General features: G+C 46.3%; 2 protein-coding genes across 2 annotated transcripts in view; one reads left to right on the top strand and one right to left on the bottom strand.

Annotated features, from left to right (window-relative positions):
- Nucleotides 1-24,260, top strand: part of LOC146198707 (venom factor-like) — a 110,473-nt gene that overhangs the window by 73,972 nt on the left and 12,241 nt on the right. Inside the window, exons 26-33 of the mRNA XM_084594203.1 lie at nucleotides 4,360-4,437; nucleotides 7,065-7,242; nucleotides 7,649-7,815; nucleotides 8,491-8,649; nucleotides 12,347-12,457; nucleotides 13,016-13,073; nucleotides 22,884-22,929; nucleotides 23,620-23,707. Of these exons, the coding sequence (XP_084450329.1) occupies nucleotides 4,360-4,437; nucleotides 7,065-7,242; nucleotides 7,649-7,815; nucleotides 8,491-8,649; nucleotides 12,347-12,457; nucleotides 13,016-13,073; nucleotides 22,884-22,929; nucleotides 23,620-23,707 (885 nt within the window). The remainder of the gene's footprint in view (nucleotides 1-4,359; nucleotides 4,438-7,064; nucleotides 7,243-7,648; nucleotides 7,816-8,490; nucleotides 8,650-12,346; nucleotides 12,458-13,015; nucleotides 13,074-22,883; nucleotides 22,930-23,619; nucleotides 23,708-24,260) is intronic.
- On the bottom strand, nucleotides 15,101-17,944 carry LOC146198708 (uncharacterized). Its single transcript, XM_084595872.1, has 2 exons — nucleotides 16,736-17,944; nucleotides 15,101-15,115 (listed from the first exon to the last, which is right to left on the bottom strand). The coding sequence occupies exons 1-2, from the start codon at nucleotides 17,942-17,944 to the stop codon at nucleotides 15,101-15,103; spliced, it is 1,224 nt and encodes a 407-aa protein (XP_084451998.1).

The raw sequence follows: 24,260 nt of genomic DNA, 5'->3' as shown, positions 1-24,260 counted from the left end.
TAAAACGAACCGAACCGCCTTTTGTGCACTAACACAACGAGTGATGACCATGAACTGGACGAAGGGCATATTATGTAGCGGGCGAGTATGTCAGCAACATTTTCCTGGATAACCTTAAGCTCGGTGGAAGACACACAATATTACCGGCTTCGAACAATTCCCGATCTGTCGCTGTGGATGCGATGCGTTTCAGTAGCGGTCTGAACTAAAGCTCCAGACCTTACGTCAAACGAGGCTGCGTGCTTGTCCAAAAAAGCGAGTAATGCCTCTGTCTTGTCTGATGATAGGTAGGTATTGATCGTGTTGCGAAGTGCTGCACTGAACGAAGCAGGGGATGAGTCGGAGCGTCCGGAGGTGGAAATGGAAGGGTGTTGGGAGCGGCTGAAGCAACAGCAGAGCCGCGGCGCAGAAGGATGGGCTCTGATACGATGTTGAAGGCGGCGAGAAGAGAATCACTAGATAATCGAAGAAGTGACACGATGATTATAATACACCTTGACATGAGCTTGACAGGAGCCGGAGGCTGGGTGTAATCAAGACGTTCCCATCAGTCACGGTGACAGAAGTGATAGAAAGAAAATCTTGGCAGCTAGAATAGAGGACGTGATCGACGATCATAACCAAGCGGGAGCAAGGGGGGTTCTGAATCTCAAGCAATGTCACCTTCATTGACTTAAAGAGCAGGAAGGGAACATGTAATGACAGCTGATGCATTGTGGAGTAACTCTCAGCTGATGACGTGCTGATAGACATATAGCACAGCAAATTCAATGTAGTGCAAAATGCCGCCAATGGTGATTCGGGCTGTACACAGTCGAGAAGGATTGATAGGCTCTTCATTGGCAGCACGTAATCGAAGACCGGTGAAAGTGGTGCACGCTTTTCGTAGGCGTAAGCAAAATAAGACAAGCTGCATGAAGGAAATAGCGGCGCCTCTATCAATTAAAGCTTCCAGTACATTTCCTTCAATGACTGCAGTCAACATGTTCAATGTGGGCAGGTGAGGAATTGTTTACCTCCGGAAACTGTACAGGTCAGTTTTCCATGCGGTGTCCAGAGTTCGAACAAGACAGGCGAAGGGGGGACGTAGTCCGGCGAAAGGGTGATGGGGAGCAGCAACGCGATGGCCGGTTGTTCTAGACCGGCCAAGGGAAGTCGACGGTGAAGAGGGGGCGACGGAGCTCAGTTTCCATGTAAGACTGGCGAGGAGGATTCTGGTACCCATCAACACGTCGGACATAACCATAGCTTGCACGCTCATCTCGCAGGTATGAGTGACAGACACGTGTAACATGGCCATGGATACCGCAGTAGAAACAAAATGTACGTGTTGGGAGTGGCCGCCAAGCACCATACACCGGTGGTCTCGAGGACGGGGTGGCGAGGCTGGGATGCACAGGCGCGGGATGGACAGGAGGCCGAAGCGCAACGGTCGCAGCAACCTCAGCATATGTCAGGACGCAGGGAGGGGCTGGTAGTTCTGGAGCCGTGGGACGATTGAAGGAAGCAATCTCGTCCTTGAAGAAGTCATGCAACTGATTAAAGGGAACAGGTGGGCGAGAAAATGCAGGGACCGAAGAAATGTCACTCTGTAGCGCCTCACGAATCACGGAGCGGATCATGGTGTTGTTAGATGTGGCTCGAGGCCCCATCGGTAGCGTTGGCTTGCGGCTCCGTGGTTGGATGGAAGGCATCAGCTGTCCCGGAAAAAAAGAGGCGTCGACTAACAAAACAGCGTTTAATTCAGCATCACGTAGGCACGGGAAGAGAAGCAGGCCCGTGAAGAAAACTGACACGCTCGCAAAGCAGGTGTCTGGCGTCGTATTTGCGAAGTCTCTCTGAAGTCTCGCTCACAGCAGAAACAGCCACTGCTTTTTATACGCTCGTCAGTTCAGATGGAAAGGGAGAATTCATGTCCGAGCAAGCTCTGATGACTGAGTCACGGTGGCGTGACAAAAGCTCCTTCACCTCCTGTTAACGGGTAGGGCGACGCTCTCTCTTTAGAGCGCCGGGCTTGGCCAGTGTTTGCACACACACGCACGCACACACATTACGGCACGTGCAAATTCAGCACGTCCGAGCATGTTCGCGGGATAAAGCGTTGGGCGACCGATTTCACGGCGCTGAAATGGCCGAAATGCTCGCTGCTTTGACTAATGCTTCGCTGCGGCCGCGTCGGTTATCGCACATGTCGGTGGCGAATCGTAACAGTGTGCAGATCGGTCTCGGGAGTTAGGATCGGATCCCAGGAGTTGTCGAGCCGCAACGACTGTAGGTGGTCAATTAGCTGGCAAGTGGCGCGAATGTCAGCTAAGGTAGATGGATTTAGGACAGCTAGAGCTGCGAAGGCTGAAGAGACAATGCCTTTCAAAATATGGGGAACACAGTCGCCTTCAACACTGCGGTGGTGACTCGCCGACAAACGGCAATGAGGGTCTCGGTGTAGGATGTGTAGATCTCTGACGAAGCTGGATGCAGGTGTCTAGCTTCTTTTGGAAAGCTGTCGGACCAGTACCAAAAGTGCCAAAAATCTGTCGAGTCTGGGAGGAGTGGGATCAGTCAGGAATAGCGTCCTCATGGTTGAGGAGCCATGTTTTGGTCTCGTCATTTACAATCCGATGTTGATGAGGTTCATAAAAGCATCCTAGCGATTGAAAGCTCTTACTCGATCGTACTGTTGCATCCAGTCATGCACGTCATCACCTCGGAGACCGACGAAAACAGGAGAGTCTCGATGGCGGGAGTTGACTGACCAAGCAGGCTGTTCCAAGGGCTGAGGAACAAGGGTGGCAGGGGACGTCAGGTTCACAGAGGAAGCATGTGCACCTGGAGAATGCACGTCGGTAGCGGCAGATGCCGGAGCGGTAGTCACAGGATGGTGATGAGAACCGGCTTGTGCCATGACAGTTGATGTGCCGTCAACTATACAGCTGGAACGGAGCTCCAGGGAGTTCCGCGTAGAGGACGCTGGAATCAAGAGATACCTCCACCACTTGTTAGACAAGGGGAAGCTACGACAGGTTCACTTTTCTCTTGTCAGACAAGCCGAAGCCATAGCTACCAACTAGCAGCGTTTTTGTTGTTGTTGGCTTCTTGAAAAATGCATGTACCCACCATGGGGGATTGGCCAAGGTGTGGTGTTGTCCACAGCGTTTAGTCCACACTTCTTCTCCTCAGGACGAGATAACCGATGATCATGAATATGCACAGATGCTGATATTCACTCACAGGGCTTCTAATATTCTTTCCAAAGGCGCCGCATTTTAATAAAGAGTTTGCGAAGCGTATTGAGAGAAGGAAACTTAATGTTTTATGTGTGGCTGCTTCGAACAGCTGTGAGAAGAAGCTGCTGCGCATATGCATTTGAAGTTGACAAGCAGGAAGCCCTTGTTTTTACGTTACATCTGTCTGCTGTGGTATACTGATTTTTGTTTTACCTGTGTGTGTTTGTTTACATTCAGACGCTTTGCCCACTACGTGAATTTAGGCTAAGCATACACCTTTGTCTGCATAGGCGAAGCGCGAACTAAATCCCACTGAATCAAATTGTCAGCCTGAAAAATTTGTTAACCGTCGTTATGCACAGATATAATCGGAAGTGGATACCCCGTCTGTTCGAATAACTCTTGCAAGCTACCCTTCAACCGGACTAGCAGATGGATGGTAAATCGAAAGCGAAAAGGTATGACGCCACCTTGAACGCTGAATGAAGAATGTTTGTGTCACAATTTTGGAACGAGAGAGGGGAAACCTGGCGCCACAGGGAGGTCCGCCATAGCTGCCGTGCGAGCGAATGGCGCGCCTGTGGCCATAGGTGGGAGGGGTCCTGTCACAGGTATACCTGGTGTACTTCAAAGTCCTGAATCCTCCTCACCGCTTCGGTTTTTCGACAATGGCTGGCCTCAAAGCTGATATGGCGAGGTGGCCGTAACAACTTGATTGCCATGAAAAGGAAGGGATTAGTTGGGCCTGGGGCGAGTGCAGGGAAGCGAGGCACAAGAAATATTTCTGTTCGACTCTGACCAAGCACTGAATGGTGTCACCTCAGCGACACCATTCAGTGCGCTGAGGTGGCATGTGCTGAGTCTCACTGTATGCACGGAGGAGTGAAAGATTATTCTTCATCGCTATGTTTGTTGTTAGGGTATTAGTTATAGAAGAAAGTTGGGTAAATTTTTTTGTGCCATTCAACCTACAAAGCTTTCTGTTTTTTATCGCATCGAATAATAAGGTCAGTTGAAAATTTTATCCTTGGATTGTTTCGTCTTTTTCATGGCGTCTCTTATAGCCTTAGTTGCTTCTGGGACGTTAAAGCATATATACCATTGACCAAACTTGTTTAATTTTCGTTTTGTTTAGGGTGGCGTGGATGGACCGGTTCCGTTGACGGCGTACACCCTCCTCACCCTACAGGAATGCTCCCGAGAGGGTGTCAAGGTGATTGCTGAATTCAAAGTTTTGCATTTATTTTTCGGGTTGGTGTGATGGGTTTATTTTTTTATAACGGCAAAGTAGACAAAGAACTCAAAATGCTCTAGAAAACATCATGTTAGAAATGATTTAGCGTGTCGAACGTACTTGTTCACCGCGAATTAGGAAATTTCTTTGAAAAGCTGCCCGAAAGAAACATTATTGCGAATTTAGTGAATGCCTTTCTGTGGAGGAGCAGGGCATAAAAACTCTCATTGTACAGCGCCGCGTTTTATATACCATCGTTGACAATGTTTTTCACTGCCATATAATCAGCAATGTCTAGATGTCCACTATTTTTTTTATTAGAGTCACCGGAAAGGTGCTTCCAGGCGCAATAAAGGATAATCGCTGCTAATTGTTGCCAGCCCAATGAGCACCGACTCTGTGAAGGGCGTACACCTTTAATGGCAGCCTTTTATTGTGCATACACACTTTCATTTATACAAGCTCATCGCATACATATTCCTTCTCAGTTTACCCATGCAGTAAGACCTTGCTACTTCATATGGAGTCTACATGAACATCGAATACAAATTTATATTCCTGGAATTGCGAAGAAAGCCGGAATGTCATCACTTGCTCTTAACGAAATGACATTGGATTGCCTATAATTCAAACATTCACATCGTATGCATGTGTACACAGATGGCTCAGTTAATTCAATCAGTTCTGTGGGGTGTGTGGTAATACCAGCCAAGCCAATTTTGATAATGGGTAAAACCTCATATCTGACTTCAACTGGTGCTGAACTAGCTGCCCTACATGCTGCAGTTGAATTCATTTCCTAAGAACATTCCCATGACTAGACCGTGTTCACAGATTTTAAAGCAGTTCTTCAAGGCATGCAAGCTCCACTACGCCGTGGGTAACATGACCAATCGTTGGAGAGATCCGTCAGTTGTATCACAGCCGTTTATGGCTCGATATCCCTTTCACGAACCAATATGTTTTCCAGATTGAAACGGCCGACAGCTCTGCCTGTGAAAATTGTGGCTGTGAAGAGACAGTCGAACTTCTCCCGCGTGAATGTCCTGCATTTGTTGATGAAAGACATGAGTTGCTTTGTGTGCTGGACCGCCTCAATCCCGGCACTTGAACGGCGGATAAGATCCTTTGTCTGTGGCCACGACAGTCGATTGCCTTCAAGGCAACATGACACTATTTAGTTATCTAACAGCCACCAGCTTGAGTGACAAACTGTGGCTGTCCTCTACGTCCCTTTTCTGTTCCCCTCCTTAATCCCCTGATCCCTTTTCCTAGTGTACGGTAGCCAACCAGAAGCCTTTCTGGTTAACATTCCTGCCTGAATTCCTCCTCCCTACCTAAATACACACTTTCCTTGAGGGCTACTGGCCGAAAGAAATGCAGGCTTTGAAAGATAAGAACCGACTAACATCTTATTTGCTGTAGCTGGAACAAGAGCTTTTCCTTTTTTTTTGTTATCAGTGTTGGAGTTTTGATTGCATAAATGGGCTCAGTTCAGTTCAGGCGTTCAGTCGTGTCCGACTCTTCGTGACCCTATGGACCATGTCACGCCACGCTTTCCGGTCTCTCACTATCTTCTTAACATCACATAGCTTCATTTGCAATGCCTCGAGAATGCCATCTAACCATCGCGTTCGCTGCCTACCCCTTCTCCGGCGACCCTCAACCTTTCCCAACATCAAATCTTTCTCCAGCGACTCCTCTCTTCTCATCAGATGACCAAAGTAGCTGAGCTTTAACTTTAGAATTTGACCCTCCAATGAGCAGTCAGGGTTTATGGTCGACAATATCGACTGATTTGATCTTCTGGCAGTCCAAGGAACTCTTAAGAGTCTTCGCCAGCACCAAAATTCAAACGCGTCAATTCTTCGGCGGTCAGCCTTTTTAACAGTCCAACTCTCGCATCCATACATCACAACTGGAAAGACCATAGCACGGGTTATACGGATCTTGGTTGGCAGACTAATGTCTCTGCTCTTTACTAGGCGGTCAAGGCTAACCATTGCTCTATTTCCCAGAAGCAGGCGTCTCCTAATTTCATGGCTGCAGTCTCCTTCCGAGGTAATCTTGGCGCCCAAGAACAGGAAATCTGTCACAGCTTCCACTTCTTGTCCATTGATGCTCCAGGACTTGATAGGGCAAGACGCCATGATCTTCGTCTTTTTAATGTTCAGTTTAAGCCCAAACTTCTCACTCTCTTCTTGTACGCGCATCAGAAGTCTCTTGAGTTCCACTTCACTTTCTGCCATTAAAGTGGTATCATCCGCATATCTAAGGTTGTTGATACGTTTTCCAGCAATCTTCACTCCAGCTGAAGACTCGTCCAGACCGGCCTTGGCTACAGCTTTGTTATAAGCTGCCAGCTATCGATTTTAAAAATCGATAAATTGTTTTACGAATGCTTGATGACAATTACGTTAAAAGGCGGCAGTGGAAGCGTGTAGTTCAGGCACTAAGTTAACATTTTACGTGACGGCCGCTGAAATCCGGGATGACGCAAATCTTGAGTCTGCTAAATAACTAAAAAATATAAACCGGCAGATAGGAAGGGTGCAGGTTCTATTTTTTTTTTATATTTACAATAATAAGCTCGCCGTACCCTGCAGGTGCCTGGCTTACAAGATTCACTTGCTAGAGCGACTGTGTTCATCGAAACAGAGCTTCCAAAGCTCGACAATTCACCCTACGTGCTCTCCCTGGCTGCGTACGCGCTTTCCTTTGGTGACAGCCCCGCCAAACGCACCGCTGTTGAGAGACTGCGCAGCCTCCTGCAGCCTGGAACCGGTAAGGGCTCCAGGGCTTTTTTTTACACATTAACGAACAACAGGAAACACCAGTAGGAAGTTCTGACCGGCGTCTCAGCGCGGACAACAAGGTCAGGTACCACGAAGTTATTTCGTGAGTGCTGCGTTCCAAAGCAGTGCCCACCCTTTGAGAGAACCGCTATCAGTTAAAATTATATTAAAATTTACTTCCTCTGAGTCATTCGAAATTGACTTCACCGCCATCAGCACTAATATTAGAACCGGCAAGTACAGTATCGGCCATCCTTTATGCCAAGAGTGAAAGTGCATCATTGAATCGAAGTACAAAGTATGTTGCATTTCATTTCCGCGGCGTTTGATGGTTGGGGACTGGTTGCTGCTTGCTGGGCTTTAACTTGCACCACCTGTGTTGCCCACACATGGAGACGGAGGGCTGTTCGTGGATGCCAGGGCGGACCCACTGTCGGTGCAGGCCACGTCGTACGCACTGATGGCGCTTCTGAATGTCGGAGAGAGTAGAGACACCATTACGGCTCTGGTGCAGTGGCTCAACCTGCGCATGAATCCCAGCGGGTCGCTGTCGTCAAGTCAGGTAGACATCGCAAATTTTATTTTTTCTTCTTACTAGCAATGTGAAGTGACATTCACATTGCAAGTACAATTCGCGAGTGAAACTTAAAACGCTATCCCACCCAGACGTAGCAGTACAAAGGCGGTGAAAGCTGGGGCCCGGAAATCGGGCTACGGCTACATGAGATATGCAAACGGGATGGTGTTCGTTTGTAAGAAAATAGGTGATCTAGGCTTAGTAGTTTATTGGGAAAAAGACTTCGCACAAATTAGCAAAAAAAAAAAAAGGACTACCCGTATAAATTTACTACAAAAATATAAATGATGTTTTGTGGTATCGACGTGGCGAAAAGGCAGCTGTTGTTCTCTTTCACTGATTTAAACAACACAAATGTAAAAATAAAATCTGATGAAATAACCTTGCTCCTGCTTGGCTTAAACCATGATTTTGATTTTATGAAACTTTCGGGTAAACATTGCCAAATCAAAGCTATAACTTGCATTTTGTGGGCGTGCTTCTATTTGTTTAGTGCGGGAACTGGTATGATATTAATTAATATCGGTGCATGTCGAACTACCATTGTCGCATTTGTGTACATAAAAACCGCGACACGATCAGCAGGAAGAATTTGCTGAGGCTTAGGTTACTGCTACTCTATAGCAAATACATGACGTACGTGAGAACTGCTGTTCGCAGGACACCGTGGTGGCGCTACAGGCCCTCTCCAAGTACGCCATTTACGCACGCGATGCCGGCATCGACTTGACCTGTGAAGTGACGATGAGCGTCAACAAGAATTTCAACCACACCGTTCGCATCAAGCGAGACAACGCCCACATGCGGAATAGAATAGAGGTATGAACAGAGTAAAAGGGCAAAGCTCACGCATTGCTCCCTGCCTCCTGAACTGCAATTGTGAATGTTTTCATGAACGTGTGAGTTCAATAAGCTTAGCTTTTGGCTTTCTGATTTATTGAAGTAAGATTTGGAACGCTATCAGGCGCAGACTGAAGGATATTAAAGGAAGCATGGGATGATATTTACTACGGTTAGGAAGATTGCACAAGCGCCGGTAGTTTGTACCTCGTTTTTGCACCGCAACACTTTAAAAGAGAAAACTTTACTTGCCCATGAACGCCTTGAGGAGAAAGCGTGAGCATGAAGTGATGCCAGAAATATCACGCGATTTGCTATCGCAGATTCTTAGCGGAGCGTTCTAGATGACGTCATACCATTTCGATTTCAATTTAGCATTTATCCGCTAGTGATGTTGGAGGCTAGTTTGCGATAGGGATTTGAACCGACGACAAATGTACCTCCGACTATGTGCCGTGCGGAGTTGAGGCCCGATAAATTTCTTCTTTCACTGCCACCTTCCTTTCTTCTCTTACAATACGGTTCAGATGGCCACTTTTAAGACCGACAGAGATTGCTGCTTTCCTTTCGTCAACAACTAATTTTCGACCATTTGCCATGGTACTGATGGATCCCGATGCTGCTTAGCTTTAGTTATCAGACCAGAACTGGCGTATACGGCATGGTATGGCCGAGTACCCGGTTTGAATCCGACTGCCGGCAGCTGTGTTTCGATGGAGGCGAAACGGCGATGCGTTCGTGTGCTCTGCGATCTGATTTCAAGTTAGAGATCCCCAGGTGGTCGAAATCACTCCACAGCCCTCCACTACGACACCTACTTATCTCTGTCGGCTGTCTTTTCCACCTTCCTCCATTCCCTTACGGGACGTTCAGATGCCCGTAGAACAAGTGTGTCAGATACCGCGCCTTTCCTTTCCAGTGAACCAATTAAGGCGAAAACCTTTAATGACTTATGCTGTCGGCGTACTTTCGTTCGGTCACACTATAGCTTTCAATAAAATGACGTCATTACCCGAAACCAAAACTAGCTTCAGCAGAAAAATAAATGTGCCGTCTCCAACAGGAATCGAACTTCCATCCCTCGAACCCCCAGCCGAGCACTTTAACCGGGTACGCCACACCTGGAATCGTGGAACGCGCATCATAATTCTCCTTGTCTACCGTGACGATGGTAGTTAAAAATAAATGAATCCTGTTTCCATCCGGAATCGAACCTCTATATCTCGGATTTCCAGCCGACTACTTTAACCAACTACGCCACGCCCGGGATCGTGAAAAAAATACAGTTCTCCTGTTCTACTCTGAGAATGATTATGACAATGACGCCGAGTTTAGTGATAAAAACAGTGATGGCATTAGTAATAATAATGACGGCGCATTCAGTTGATAAGGATAATGAGAGCAAACGTGATGGTCTGTGTGCACTAGCAATGCTCAGACTTTCGCACTTATGCACTGTAGATTTCACAGTGCTCTCGGAATTTTTATTACCAATTTGTCATACAGCTTTCCGGGTGGTGTCAATATTTCTCACTGCTCACAGCGAACGTATTAGACAAGCTTGAGGCTAGCTCGCGATCGGGATTCCAACCACTTTCATATTTGCCTTTAATGATATGCTTTTTCGCGACATTCGTTTCACAATAGTGATGCCACCGCTGATCGTACAGCGTTCTCAGTGCTGTCGTCAGATTTCTCGTTGAACTTCAAGCCAAGTTGTAGACTAGCCCTCGACAGGTATTCCAGCCGATAACATATATGATTACGATGAGACATTGATGTCTTCGCCTTTATAGCGCGTAAGCATTCTTAGTACCTCTTTTCACTTTTTTAAAGCGATCTTTATCAACGTCGATGATGTTGCAATTACAGCGTTACTCGTTCTCTTCTCTCTTTCAAACGAGCCAGAAAGAATGCAACATATAAGTAGGTCGTGACTGCGCCCCTTCCTTCCAAGGCACTTGGACCGGCCAGATGAGAGGCCTTCTCCGCTTGAACGTGGAACCTGCGTCGTTTTCAAAATGCTTAAGAGGTTTAATGATTGGGTCAAATCCTTCGCTACTGGTTCTGCGCCGTCACGAACTAGAACCTCTCTCTGAGCGGACCGCCTTTTGTGGTGTATCGAAGTACGCCGTGTCCCATGTTCCCTGAAAGCGCTTAGTTTCGCAATAATAGCTTGGCCGGGTGCTACGCGTTCTTAGCATGGTTACTGCAACTGTGCGCTTGGGTTCTATACTTCTTAGCCTGGTCCATTACTAATTCTGCCACTCTTCCTGCCTCATTCTTTGCGATAAACGACGACAGACGTACGGCTCGCGTACCCAGAGTTGCTGGTCAGTTTTATTTCTCCTTTCAGCAACCACTGAGACGCGTTTTGGTGTCAGGTAAATGTCATGCGCTCCTCGGTGTGCGACCTACACAATCTCTTGGCGATCTTGAATGCGCTGAACTATTGACTCGTCTGTGATGCCTCCAAACAAAGCCTAGGTTTTCTTTGAACTAGCGCTTGATTGACTGCGTCGGCCAGAACATGAACATTTCCTGTCGTTGTCGTGTCAGGTGCGAGCTATACACCACCAGGAAAAACTATCAAGTCGATTGATCAGCTTGATCGGAATTCCATCTATTCCTGTAGATGTGTTTTTAGGAATATTTTTTCTCCTTTTTTCCAGTTTAGATTGGTCAGTTCTAAGCTGCTTTGTTTTCTGCTATCTTGTGTTGCTTCCTGATTTGTGGAGATTACCCTATCGTCGCTCTTAAATGACTCGGCTATAACTGATATAATGCAGTTCACTGCATTGTCTCTCTTTGGTCACTCGTTATCTTGAATCCGGTCCTGCTTTCTTTGATTCTTTTTACCTACTCAGCTTATATGGTTTCAGAATTTTCTTGGTTCACTAGTATACACTCACAATTCTCTTACACTCGCCAAGTAGCATGCCAGGGATCTTTACACGACTAAATTCATTTTTTTTTCAATAAAGGGTATCTGTCTCTCTTTTTTAAGATTCGCACGAACGCACTCATATTGCTTTCTGTACAGTTTTTATTCATATGCATTATAGGCAGGTCTCAGGTAATACATATTGTTACAAATGAGATGGGTTTATGAACAGATGAAAACGATGAAGATGCGAAGAAAGGAACGACAAGCTTCTGCTTGTAATTGAGTTTGTGTACAACACCACACCTTGGCCAATCCTGCATGGTGGATACGTGCCATGTTTCGAGAGGCCAGCAACAACAACCATCCATCAACAACGAACGTTCTTCTCTTTTTCTCAGTTTTCTCCTCTCTCAACCTAATCGCTTGGTCCTCTTTCAACGAAGTCGCTGCGTGGAACGAGGCATGTTATGTGTTGGCGTGATATTATGCAGGCTTGCGAATAGTGCATTTTTATTCCAAATCCCATAGATGTGAAGCCGACTAAAGTGGAGACATTCAAAAGCTGCTGATGGTAATTGTCCCCTTCTTACTACGCCTTGTGGCATGCTTGAAAACAGAACACACACAAAAGGAACTGTTACAAGATAGAGATACTGCTCATCGTGAATAAAATGTTGGCTGAAATTGGTTTAGGCGCTCCGCATATGTGATTTTGGCAGGCTTCCTTCAGGCTTTTCCCCTCGCAAGCAAATATAATTCTACAAATGCTTTCCTTGTGTTTTTGTACAGATTCCAGATTATGACGACAAGATTTTCGTCAACGTCAAAGGGACAGGAACGGCGACTATGTACGTCCTCTCGAGCTATGACACCCCGGTCGGCGCGGAATCTTTGTGCAAGGTATGACATATTGTGCTTTTACCGTATCGACCCTATCTGGATATAGCTGGCATTCATATGAAAGCTTTTTAACCAGATTTTCACACACATTGCATAGTCTTGTCAGGTTTGACGAAGAAAGCCGAAACATTCTTCTGGCGTATCATGGAACACTGGTAGCTAGAAACAGTGCTTAGTTTGGCCATATATTTTGGTATATAGTAGTCCTCTGTACCATGACTCTGGCAGTTCTGATTCGCAGGAAAGCGAGAAGATGTTTTCCTTATGTGTATCTTACAACTAGTGATATTTGCACGGGAATGAACTGCATTAGTTTTCAGTGGGCAAGAGGAAACAAATATAACCATATTTCTGGTACGCCTAGCCCGGAGCAACAAAACTATTGCCACTGTGCGCTTTTTGACTTATGGGTGCACTTACTTGAGAATCAGCACAAATGGTCATCTATTAAATATGTCACTTGTGGCCACGTGTGCCCTGCGCAGTAAATGCGGCAGGGGTTTCACTTTCGTCCCCTGGGTTTCATAGGTATCACGGTATATTGCGCTTTAATTTCAGTTTGACCTGAACATCACGTTCAAGCAACAGAAATTCTCCCTGGAGGAAACGCAGAAAGGTAATTGTTTTCTTGATCTTTGGATGATTCCTGACCTTTCTGCTGCTGCGAATACCAGCAGCCAAATGAAGCAGCAGGGATTCGGTGCTGCTCTTAATGATATACTAAAACTCTTGACTAGGCATCAACCCGGCCAAGCCTACTCTTCATGAGAAGGGCTCCTCTCAGGTGACGTGAAACTTGTGGGAGTTCTGGCGTTCTCTTTTAGTGGCTTTCATGGGTTAGCGCTGGCAGTGATAAGCCTCCTTGCATTAATGCGAGTGCGTTGATAAGGAAGGGTGGCTGCTCCTTGCCCTACGGGGCTGGGACTGGTAGGTCATCACCGCTTTATTGCGGCGGAGGCTATTTTGCTACCGAATTTGCATCTGTTGTAGGCGTGGTTGTAGGCCCCTCATTGCATCCGCCAACGCTTCGGTGGTGGACGATGGCTGTTGCGACGGGCGCCTTTCTCTCCCTCTTCCTTTTCTTTCTGTCCTCGCTATTTTCCTTTCTGTCTGCACGAGGCAGCAGAGTGGCTTAGCTGCGAGATTCCGTTCTCTCAACGGTGGATGGATGGATGGAATATAGGAGCGTCCCCTTTGAAACGGGGTGGTAGCAGTAGCTATTGTTGTAGCCGCGGCGAGCGAAGCAGAGGCAGAGCGACTAAGCAACATGTTTATTCGGCATGCTGGGCCGTACAGATTAAGAGACCCGCATGAGCGATCTGCGCGCTGACTTCTTAGCAAGTGCCACGCTCCCCCTCTCGGCGTTGCCATTCACACACGTCACAGCATCACGTGACACTACATACCAATCGCGCACAATGCGATCACATGATACTTCATTCCCTTTCCCCCTAACTGTTTTACACCAGCTCTATGGGGTATAACGATCAGGAGGCTTCCGAGAACGAGCCCTGCGCCGAAGAGGTGGCGTGTCCGGAGGTGGCGCATGCTCCCGGAGCGGTGGTGCAGGCAGCATGGACCTTGCAGGCGAACTGGCGTTCTGTCCCCGCAACGTAGATGCTTGGGCAGGCTGTGGTGCTGAGGAATCCTGTGGCTCAGACGTATCTAAGGAAGGGGTCTTAGTAGACGACTCTTCCGGTACAGAATCAGGCATTGAACTAGGCACAGAAGGATACACAGTTGGCCCGGATTCCACACTTTGAAACGAACACGGACGTAGGTTGTCAGCATGCACAAACCTCTGTTCCTGCCCTATTCTAACATGGTAGGTGGATGCACTGCACCGCTGTTCTATAACGCCTCGCAACCACTTCGATTCCCCAGGACGTAGTCCTTGGACGAGCACATGGTCGCCTTCCTCAAATGATCTCCATGACCGCCCTCTCTCGTTAGCCTTCTCTTTCGTCTGGTAGAACCTGTCGTCCATACGTTTTTCCAAGTTCGGTTGGAGAAAGGTCAGGCGTGTGCGTGGCTTCCATGACAGAAACAATTCCGCGGGTGTCAGCCCCGTGGTTGCGGTTGGTGTGTTTCGGTACGTGAACAGAAATTGTTCAACCCGATGTTGCAAGGTTTTCTTGATCCCTGTTCTTCTCTCGTCGAGAACCTGTCGCAAAAGGTCCCGCTTAATGGTCTGTACGTACCGCTCTGCGCTTCCATTTGATGCGGGATGGTACGGTGGCGTCCTGGTATGCCGCACCCCATTCCTGCGGAGAAAGTCTGCGAAATTCTTGGCACAGAACTGTGGACCATTGTCCGTAACTACTTCTTCTGGCAGGCCGTAGGACGCTAAGACACTCCGCAGCTTTTCAATGGTCTTCTCGGTAGAGGTGGATGGCATGACGAACACTTCTGTCCACTTGGAATGCACATCCACTAGGACTAGGAGCCACTGGTTATCGGTAAAAGCAAAGTCTACATGGATTCTTTGCCATCTGCGAGTTGGCCAACTCCAAGTTATCAGTGGAATACGTGGCGGAGCAATTTGTGTTAACTGACACGTGTCACAGCTTTTCACAATCTGCTCAATGTCCTCCATGAGCTGAGGCCACCACACAAAGCTACGGGCGAGCATTTTCATGCGCGTCATCCCGGGGTGTCCTTCGTGCAAAAGATGCAACAACCGTTTGCGCAACCCACGAGGTATAATCACTCGATTCCCCCATGTAACACACTGCTGATCTACAGATAGCTCATGCCGACGAATTAAATAAGGCATTAACTCATCATCTTTAACATGCGGCGGCCAACCACTCATAGTATAACAGAGCACTTTCGACAATACTCTGTCAGTTCGAGTGCACTTCTGAATTTCAACAGCAGACAATGGCACTTCATCAACAACTGAAAAGAAATGTGCATAATCCGAGACATCATTGCGATTTGCAAGTGGTAACCTTGAAAAACCGTCAGCATTTCCAACCTCTCGACCTTTGCGGTAAACCCAACGATAATCGTACGCTGCAAGCAGTAAAGCCCAGCGCTGCATGCGGGCTGCTGTCATCACTGGTACGGGCTTACCATGAGCGAGCAAGCCTACCAATGGCTGATGGTCGGAGTAAATCTCAAAGCGATGCCCGAACAGATATTTGTGGAACTTTTTCAGCCCAAAAACAACAGCCAAGGCTTCTTTTTCGATGTGAGCATACCCCTGCTCTGCCTTACTTAACGTTCTGGAAGCATAGGCAATTGGCCTTTCGTCGCTTCCAATCTTATGAAAAAGAATGGCTCCTACGCCGTAAGCCGAAGCGTCGCACACTAGTCCTATCGGCTTTTTCTGGTCGTAGTATGGCAGCACATTGCTTTGTGTCAACCAGCTCTTACTTTCTTGAAACGCTTGCTCAGCTTCCTGTGACCACTGAAATCCCTTTTCTTTTTTTAGAGCATTATACAGAGGCTAGCTTAGCTGACATGTTCGGTACAAACTTCCCGTAGAAGTTAATCAAGCCCAGGTAAGCTCGCAACTGTGCCGCATCTTTTGGACTTGGTGCCTCTTTTATCGCTTTCACCTTTTCATCTGATGGCCGAACGCCCTTGTCGTCCAGAATGTGGCCTAGGTAAGAGACAGATGTCTGAAAGAATTTACACTTTTCCTTTTGAAATCGCATGCCTCTTTCTAGAAAACGTGCCAACACCCTTTCCACTCGATGAAAACATTCGTCAAATGTTGAACCTGCGATAAGCACATCATCCAAGTAGCAGCTTACCCGCTCAAGCCCTTTTAACACATCATCCATGACAGACTGGAAAATAGCAGGTGCACTTGTGATGCCATAGGGCAAGCGCGTGTACTTGAAAACCCCCAGGTGTGTATTGACAACCACCATTGATTGTGCCTCCGGATGCAGTTCCAGCTGTCGGTACGCTGTCGACAAATCAAGCACTGTGAAATACTTGCATCCTGACAACTTTGCAAACAAATCTTCCATCACGGGAAGTGGATAATGGTCAGTTCGCAGGCACGGATTCAATGTAACCTTGAAGTCCCCACACACTGACTTTGTTGTTCGCCTTAGGTACAACAACTAGGGGCGTCGCCCAGTCGCTTTTCTGTACAGGGACTAACACTCCCCTGTTCACAAGAGACTGCAATTCAAGTGACACGGTTTCCCTCAAAGAAAATGGCACCTGTCGCGCTTTGCAAAATACGGGGTTGCTCCCCTCCTTCAAAACCAGCCTGACTGGACTACCTTTGATCAGCCCCAGAGTGGGCTCGAACACCTTTGCGTACTTCTCAAGTAGCGCCGCAACTTTGTCTAAACACATGCCATGCACACTTGACCAGTCTAGCTTAAGAGCCTCCAGCCAGTCACGCCCTAGCAACGCAATGTCGCTATTGTTGTCGGTTTTAACGACAATGAGCGGAAGTTGCTTGCACTGACCATTATGTTCGACTGGAACCGTCAACTTCCCTGTGACTGTTAGCGGCGACCCACCGTATGTCCTCAGCTTTATGTGGCAAGGCTCTTTAGGTAGACTGGGCCACAATTTCCTGTATAGCGTTTCTGGCACAATGGAAACAGACGCACCCGTGTCTATTTGCATGTTAACATCCTTCTTGGCTACCTTGAGACAAATTTCATAATGCCCTGGGCGTTCTGCACAAGAATAGACATTGTACAACAACACTTGGTCACAATCCGCGTCCTCCACAGCTACCGAATTAGCCGCGTCTCTAGACTTGAACTTGCACATTTTCGCCAAGTGTCCGTAACGCTTGCATGCACGACAACGATACTTGCGAAATTTGCAGTTCGATGCTTCGTGCGCTGAGCCACACCGAAAACAGACTGGCGATTCAGACACTCGGTCCCTTGCTAGTCCTGCACCGGTTGAACGCTGCTGCTGGCGTTTCCCACTGCCTGGCTTATGACGTACGGCGTCGACTGTACCTTGCGTCCCGGTCGGTTGAAATTCCCGACTTTCCTTCCGCGCTAGCTCGATGCTTTTCGCAACGTCGCAGGCGTCCGAAAACGTCAACTTGCTTCTCTTCAGCAACTCTGCTTGCGTTGCGCTGTCGCAGAGGCCCACTACAAAGCGGTCTCGAAGAGCCTCATCGAGGAATTCCCCGAATTCGCATGAAGCTGCCAAACGCCTCAACTGCACTGCATATGCTGCTATGGACTCTCCCTGATGCTGGTACCGCCGATTAAACTTGAATCGTTCTGCGATGACCATGGGCTTTGGGGTGAAATGACTTCCCAGCACTTCTACGAGTTCCGCATAAGTCTTGTCCTCTGGCGTTTTAGGCTCTAGCAAAGTCTTCAGCGTCTTGTAAGCCCTCTTGCCTATTGCCGTAATAAACATCGAGACCTTGAGGTCGTCGCTCACCTGGGAGGCCTTCAGGAAGTGCTCGAACCTTTCCACGTAGGACCCAAAATCCTCGTCTCCGTCCTCGACGAACTGGTCGAAACTTCCAAGCGTTGCCATCCGTGTGCCTCGCCCACACGCTCTCCACGAACGCCGGTGCTTCCACGCACGCCGCGATGAGTTTCACGCAGTACAGCAGGATCACGAACGCCGCGATGCGTTTTACGTAGTCCAGCGGGATCACGAACGCCGCGATGCGTTTTACGTAGTCCAGCGGGATCACGATCCCATCCTCGTCGCCAATTATGTTGTAGCCGCGGCGAGCGAAGCAGAGGCAGAGCGACTAAGCAACATGTTTATTCGGCATGCTGGGCCGTACAGATTAAGAGACCCGCATGAGCGATCTGCGCGCTGACTTCTTAACAAGTGCCACGCTCCCCCTCTCGGCGTTGCCATTCACGCACGTCACAGCATCACGTGACACTACATACCAATCGCGCACAATGCGATCACATGATACTTCAGCTATCATGCTCATTTTTCTCCCTATATGCTAAATATTGATTTAGAATGTTTAACTAAACCATCATTCTATTTATTAAATTTTGTTCCTACATTACTAACATTGTCACTTCTCTACTTTTAAGCCACCAATCTTCCAGTCGTTTTTTTGCTAGTTTCCACCGCCAGTTTATTCACCCGGCCACTGTTATCTCTAAACCCCAGAGCTTCAGGAACAGTGATTGCGCCTGCACCAACTTCCGGATGGATACCATTACATTCGAGTATAATATGGGCAATTGTTTCACTGGAGTTTCCACATACAGCACATGCGTCATCTCCATTGTTAAATTTCTTTTTGTAGCTGCGTGTGCACCCTGATCTAGCTTCAAAAAGTAGGGCACTGCCTCTTGAGTTATCAAAGAAATCTTCCTTCCTGATCTGCATTTTCCACTTTTGGTTAATGGTAAGGTCCCCTGAGCAGCGTCATCTGGCGACAGATAGCAGAAATATTGTAAACATGAATAAGAGTTCATTTAAAGCCTGCCGTATACTCGTTGCTTCGATGGCGCAATGGATTCACACTACTTACCCGAGCATTGAGCGAATAAAACATTTGTTGGAATCCTGTAAGTGTAACGTTTTCTTACTCTTTAACGCAACGCTAAAATAAGCTACCAAGATCTTTTCAGGGTGCTGTTCCCCTTTAGGTTGCATTATGTGATGTTTTTATATCTTATAATAGCCGTGAACACAACAGCAAGGTGACGGCATGACAACGGTAACACTATTCAATTAACTTCACCGTGATCATTTCCTGCTTCAGTGAGTGTTTATTACATTTAGGTTGCGCTCAAAGACACCTCTCGGTAACAATCGCCGTTTAACCCGCTCAGAGGCAACCAAAGAGGAAAAAGAAGTTGCGAGACCCTACCGTTGAGGAGACGGAATTACGCGGCTCAGCTACACAGCCAATAGCAGGCCCGTGTATTTTCTTTTCCTTCTTCCTACAGTCGCAACAACCGCGCTTGCCCATACAAAGACAATTTATCTTGTCGAAATGTTTGCTTTCGAACTCAAGCGCATTAATACAAATTTTGACGGTGTAGTTTTCAGGAATTTCATTTTCATGCAGTATCTTTACCGTTTGTGACGTTGTTGTCAGTGATTTTCATGATTTTCATGATTTTCAGAGTGTGGGGATGATATGTTGTGCCATTCAAACTGAAATGAGATACGGGAAATAACTTGCCGTTGTGTACAATTATTATTACCTGCTTACAGCGCAACAGCATTGAATATTCAAACTAAGTTAATTGACATATGCAACAATTTAGGCCTTCGACAGAATATATACTGCCACTGTTTCGTGCCATTTGCTGCACTCATGCCAGGTGGCGCTTCCAAGCGCATATTTTTTGGTCGGTATAGAGCCGCCACGCGTTCAGATTTCAGTTTTCAGGTGCAAGTGATTACTTATGTCCTTTAAGTTTGTGTCTTATTTTTGAGTGACCCCACCGGACACTTTCGTGGCTGCAGTTTTCGGAGAATGGCAATACAGGCTAGCTTATCGGCCTGTGTCTCTAGCTCGCTTAGGGAAGGTGGTGTCTCACGCCCTTCGCTTTCACTGCATAGGCGCAAAATGCCGCCCGTTAATTTAAAAATCTCGCGTATAGTAAATACATCACATCATGCATTTATGTCTCATCCCACAAGCTTGCTCACATGTAATGACCAGGCTTCGACCCGTCGGGTCGTCTCGGGAAGGGTCACGTGTGACCTAAGAAGAAGCAGAAGAAAAAAAATGAAGAAGAACGCCCGACCACCCTGCCATGGAACGCTAAGCATTTGTCTGCCAATGTAATAATTGCCATTATATAGGATTACCTAGACAGTTTTCCGAACCGTATTGCCATTTTTACAGATGCGTCTCAGCAGCATGAAAAAGCAGCTATTGGCATATACTCCCAGGCTCTTGACTGGAGTTATTCAGTTCGGGTCCCATACTATACGCCAATTTTCGCTGCTGAGTTTCTGGTCATTGAGTTGGCCTTGACTAAAATCCCTTGTAATATTTCTAAGGTTATTTTTCTTTCTGACTGCCTATCCGTGCTGTCATCGCTCGAAAATTCGAAGGACACTCTGCTTTGCCGTTCCCTTTATTTTTTTTTCTTCCTCCTCACATATCAGATTTGCGTTTTGAATGGGTCCCTGGCCACTGTGATATTACATATAATGAAAGGGCAGACTTTTTAGCAAAATCCGCTCTTAGTGGACCTCTTGTTCCATTCATACCTAATACCGTTTACTTAACTTTAGTACGATTTCAAAATTTCCAACGTCTCCATCACCTCAATAACAAGCCTCTCCTTTCTGCATCAGATTACCAGCACCTTAGATGGCCTTGGCATGGCAGCATGTGTATTTCAAGGCTATTTGAAGTGTCTATGACTCTCTTGCGCTGCAGGTTACCGAAACTACATCTGTATTTATGTCGTTCGGGGCTATCCGCTACTAACCCCCGTGAGTCTTGAAAAGAAGTTGAATCCATTGATCATTTTTTTCTCTTCTGCCGGAGATTCGCATCTCTCCGCAAAATTTACTTAGCAACTCCCTTTTCGAGATTAGGCCTTTCACTAACCGTTCCAGTTCTGCTCTCCTTCGGGGCAAGCGTCAAGGGATATGTCTTAAAACCATACAGCGATTCTATTCATGATCACATAATTTCAACAGGTAGACTCCTATGCTAGGTACGATTTCATTACCTTTTGTTTTCCTTTTTATTTTTTCCAAACATCCATATTTATCTGAATAATCCAGCCCTTGAACATATATATTTACAATCTAATATGCACCCTGGCCAATCCCCCGCCGTGGGTATGTGCCATTTTGTTTGAGGTCATCATCACCATCATCACCACCGGCAGCTAATGCTTTTGCTCCACATTCGGTTCAGCAGCGTTGAACCCTTCTCGGCTGGTAGCTTACGCTCTCACGTTATACTCTTAAAGGATGAGCTTAAGTGTCCTCAATAATGTAGCACCTTACACCGATAGGGCGTGATAGGGGAATAATGCAGCAGGCAAAGAAGCTTCCGCCGTTGCTATCGCAATTCAACTAGGATGAACCAGAGTTAAACGACAACCATATTGTCGAATTTTATTTTTTCCCCTTTGCGTTGGTAATATGCCGCTTGTTAGAGTCATAGAGCTAAAATGCTTTTTCGTCCTAAGCGCACGCCATTGGTCATCAACGCAATGGAAATACTGTATATATTTTTGAATTGTTTGCAATTTTCAAGAAGTTAACCTTATTGTGTTTGTGAATTTGTCACATAAAGCAACCGATAGTTTTGATGTTTATGTAGTTCTGATGTTTATGTAGTTCTCGTTTTCAGTTTATAAATCATGCATTGCACATTGAATAAAAAGAAGAATAATAGGGATGTCATCAAGGCTGAGGGTGTGGCTGGATTCTAGCAGTCATGGCAGCATGTGCGAATGTACTGCGTTCTTTTATTTTCATGGGCGGCCGGTCATGTTCTGCACCGCTTATTCGCTTCTACAAGCTTCGGAGCAGGACACGACAAATTCATTTCGTAGCTTTTTCGGTGCGTTCAAAAATGAAATTCAGGTGACCACACCACACAAAAAAGCTACATGTAGGACAGTATGCAGTGTACGAAATAAATGGTCTCGTAACGCAGCATATACATAACTTCATCTGGACTTGGAGCCAAAACTAGACTGTTACTGAAAACAGCGCCGCTAGTTTATTGCTGCCAAAACGCAGTGTAGATGAACTAGCGTCTGAAAAGACAGCGCAAGAAGAAAGTGTGCGCATTTAAGAATATAGTTTTAATTTTTTTTACTTTACAGACACCTAAGGCAGAGCACTTGAGAAAGGAGAAATATTAGTTCCAAAAGCACACAAAAAAATGTAGTCATGACAAATATGTAATGTGATAACGGAAAACAAGGAATGCATAAAAAGCATCAGTGAAGAAAGGTCAAGATCTGCACAAATATAAACAAGAAAGAAACAAACAAACGTCAGGCTGACACAGTATAATAAAAAAGAAAGTAAGGAATTATATGTGACAGCATCCCAAAGCGACTCAGTTTTTGAGGGACGGTGTAGCGGTGGTCTCTGGGTCAATTTAGGCCATCTGAAGTTCTCAACGTCTTCTTGTACCAAATAGCGCATGAACATTTTAGCATTTCAGCTGTTGGGTTAGCTTCGAACCTTCGAACTCGGGATTTACATCGAACACCAAAGCCAGTGAGCCATCCCAGGGGGTGAAAGCACTGTAATGCTTCTACGCTGAGTAATCAGGCTGTTGTTGCAAAGTGAAGAAGGTCCAACCTATCGAAGTGTAATGACTGTGGTTTCCGTATTGCAAGATGTTTGAAATGCCAGCGACGCTCACTGAGACACGTGAAGTAACTGAGGAGCAACCACACCCGAGCACTATACTTAGAAAAAAAAAAATGTTTATACTTGCCCATAACAAGGATGTTGCGAATGTGCTTCTGATCTTCACCTCTGCCTCGTGCAGATGGCAAGAACTTGAGAGAGCGGTACTCAATGAAAGTCTGCGCAAGGTAAGAGTCAAATCTTATTTGAAACGCGAGAAACTTGACGGGTTGGTAGAAAAAAAGTGGGAAAGGATGAGATTAAAGCCACAAAGAAGCTCACCGAGCACGTAAAGGATATTCTGCCGTACCCATCCAGATGAATACTTTGTCTTCGGTGCACTTATAGTTATGAACACACAAAGTACACACCGTAATTCTAGGCGTAACAACCGAGAATTCTTTCGAAATAATCATGTATAGTATAGGGCGCAGTTAAGTTTTGAGCTATTATAGTATTACAAATTTTCGTTTTCTGATTAGAATGCGGATGTATAAATTTCATGCATAAAGATTCGTTTGAAACATCTGCATACCCTAGTGGCTTCCAAAAACAAGTATGCAAACTAGAAACGTATGACATTACACCTGTGATATGTAACCTCTACAATAAAGAAGAGTCTGACTGGAACATGGCCTCGGGTGACTGACAGGATAGTCTGTGCTATTCCTTACAGAGCGAAGTCATTAGCCCGAAGGAAAATATAGAACAATAAGATGGAAGAATAGCCTTGATATTATATATCGCACTTTTTTATTCAAGAGAATTTATTACTGCCACGTAGTCTTCAATCAGCGGTGCTGTTTCCATTCGTATCGCTTGTTTCCGTCGCAGAGTGTGTCAGCGCAAATAGCGTCATTGTTGAATTCTGTGTGCAGGTCTCTAGACGAAAGCACGGATGGAATGGCGATAGTTAACGTTGGTCTGCTGACCGGCTTCACGCCCGTGGTGGCCGATTTGGAGAAGGTTCGCATCGAATTTTTCTTCCCTGACTTCCAAGAAATCATAGATATACTTTAGCACCTTCTAGTGCCCAGTGCCGCACGTGCGGCGCGATATTTGGCTAGAATTCATTTCATAAATTGGTCTTGTGTTTTAAAAATTGATATTCTTGGTTTTTTGTATAGTAGCGCACACTACCTTGCTAATTACGAAGACGTGACTGCTGACAGTAGCCTCCATCAGATGTAGTTTTCCGCGGTGAGGCATCTCTCCGCAGAAGTGCTTATTTAACAGCGTGCAGCGTATTGACGGCGCTAATCAGTTTACCTGGCTCCCAACAATATGAGTGAGTGCATTACGACGAAACACGGGGACTTTGTATGGGAGATTGAGCAACGCTGGTAAATTTCTGAAACAACACAATGTCGTTTATGATTTGGTAGGTGCTGCAATGTTTGCAATATTTAAGGTCATGAGATAATTTCGGAAAAAACGTTTAGATAGTGGTAGATCTTGCGATATTTGTAATTTTTAAGTTCATGATGTAACTTTATCAAAATATGTAGACAGTGGTAGA

This window comes from Amblyomma maculatum, chromosome 2 (assembly GCF_055883805.1).
Source record: "Amblyomma maculatum isolate TAMU_Amacu chromosome 2, ASM5588380v1, whole genome shotgun sequence".
Classification (NCBI taxonomy): domain Eukaryota; kingdom Metazoa; phylum Arthropoda; class Arachnida; order Ixodida; family Ixodidae; genus Amblyomma; species Amblyomma maculatum.
This window is presented reverse-complemented; position numbering and strand designations above follow the sequence as displayed.

Excerpts from the sequence above, each read along its gene's own strand:
- LOC146198708 (XM_084595872.1), bottom strand. The coding sequence starts at position 17,944 with ATGGCAACGCTTGGAAGTTTCGACCAGTTCGTCGAGGACGGAGACGAG.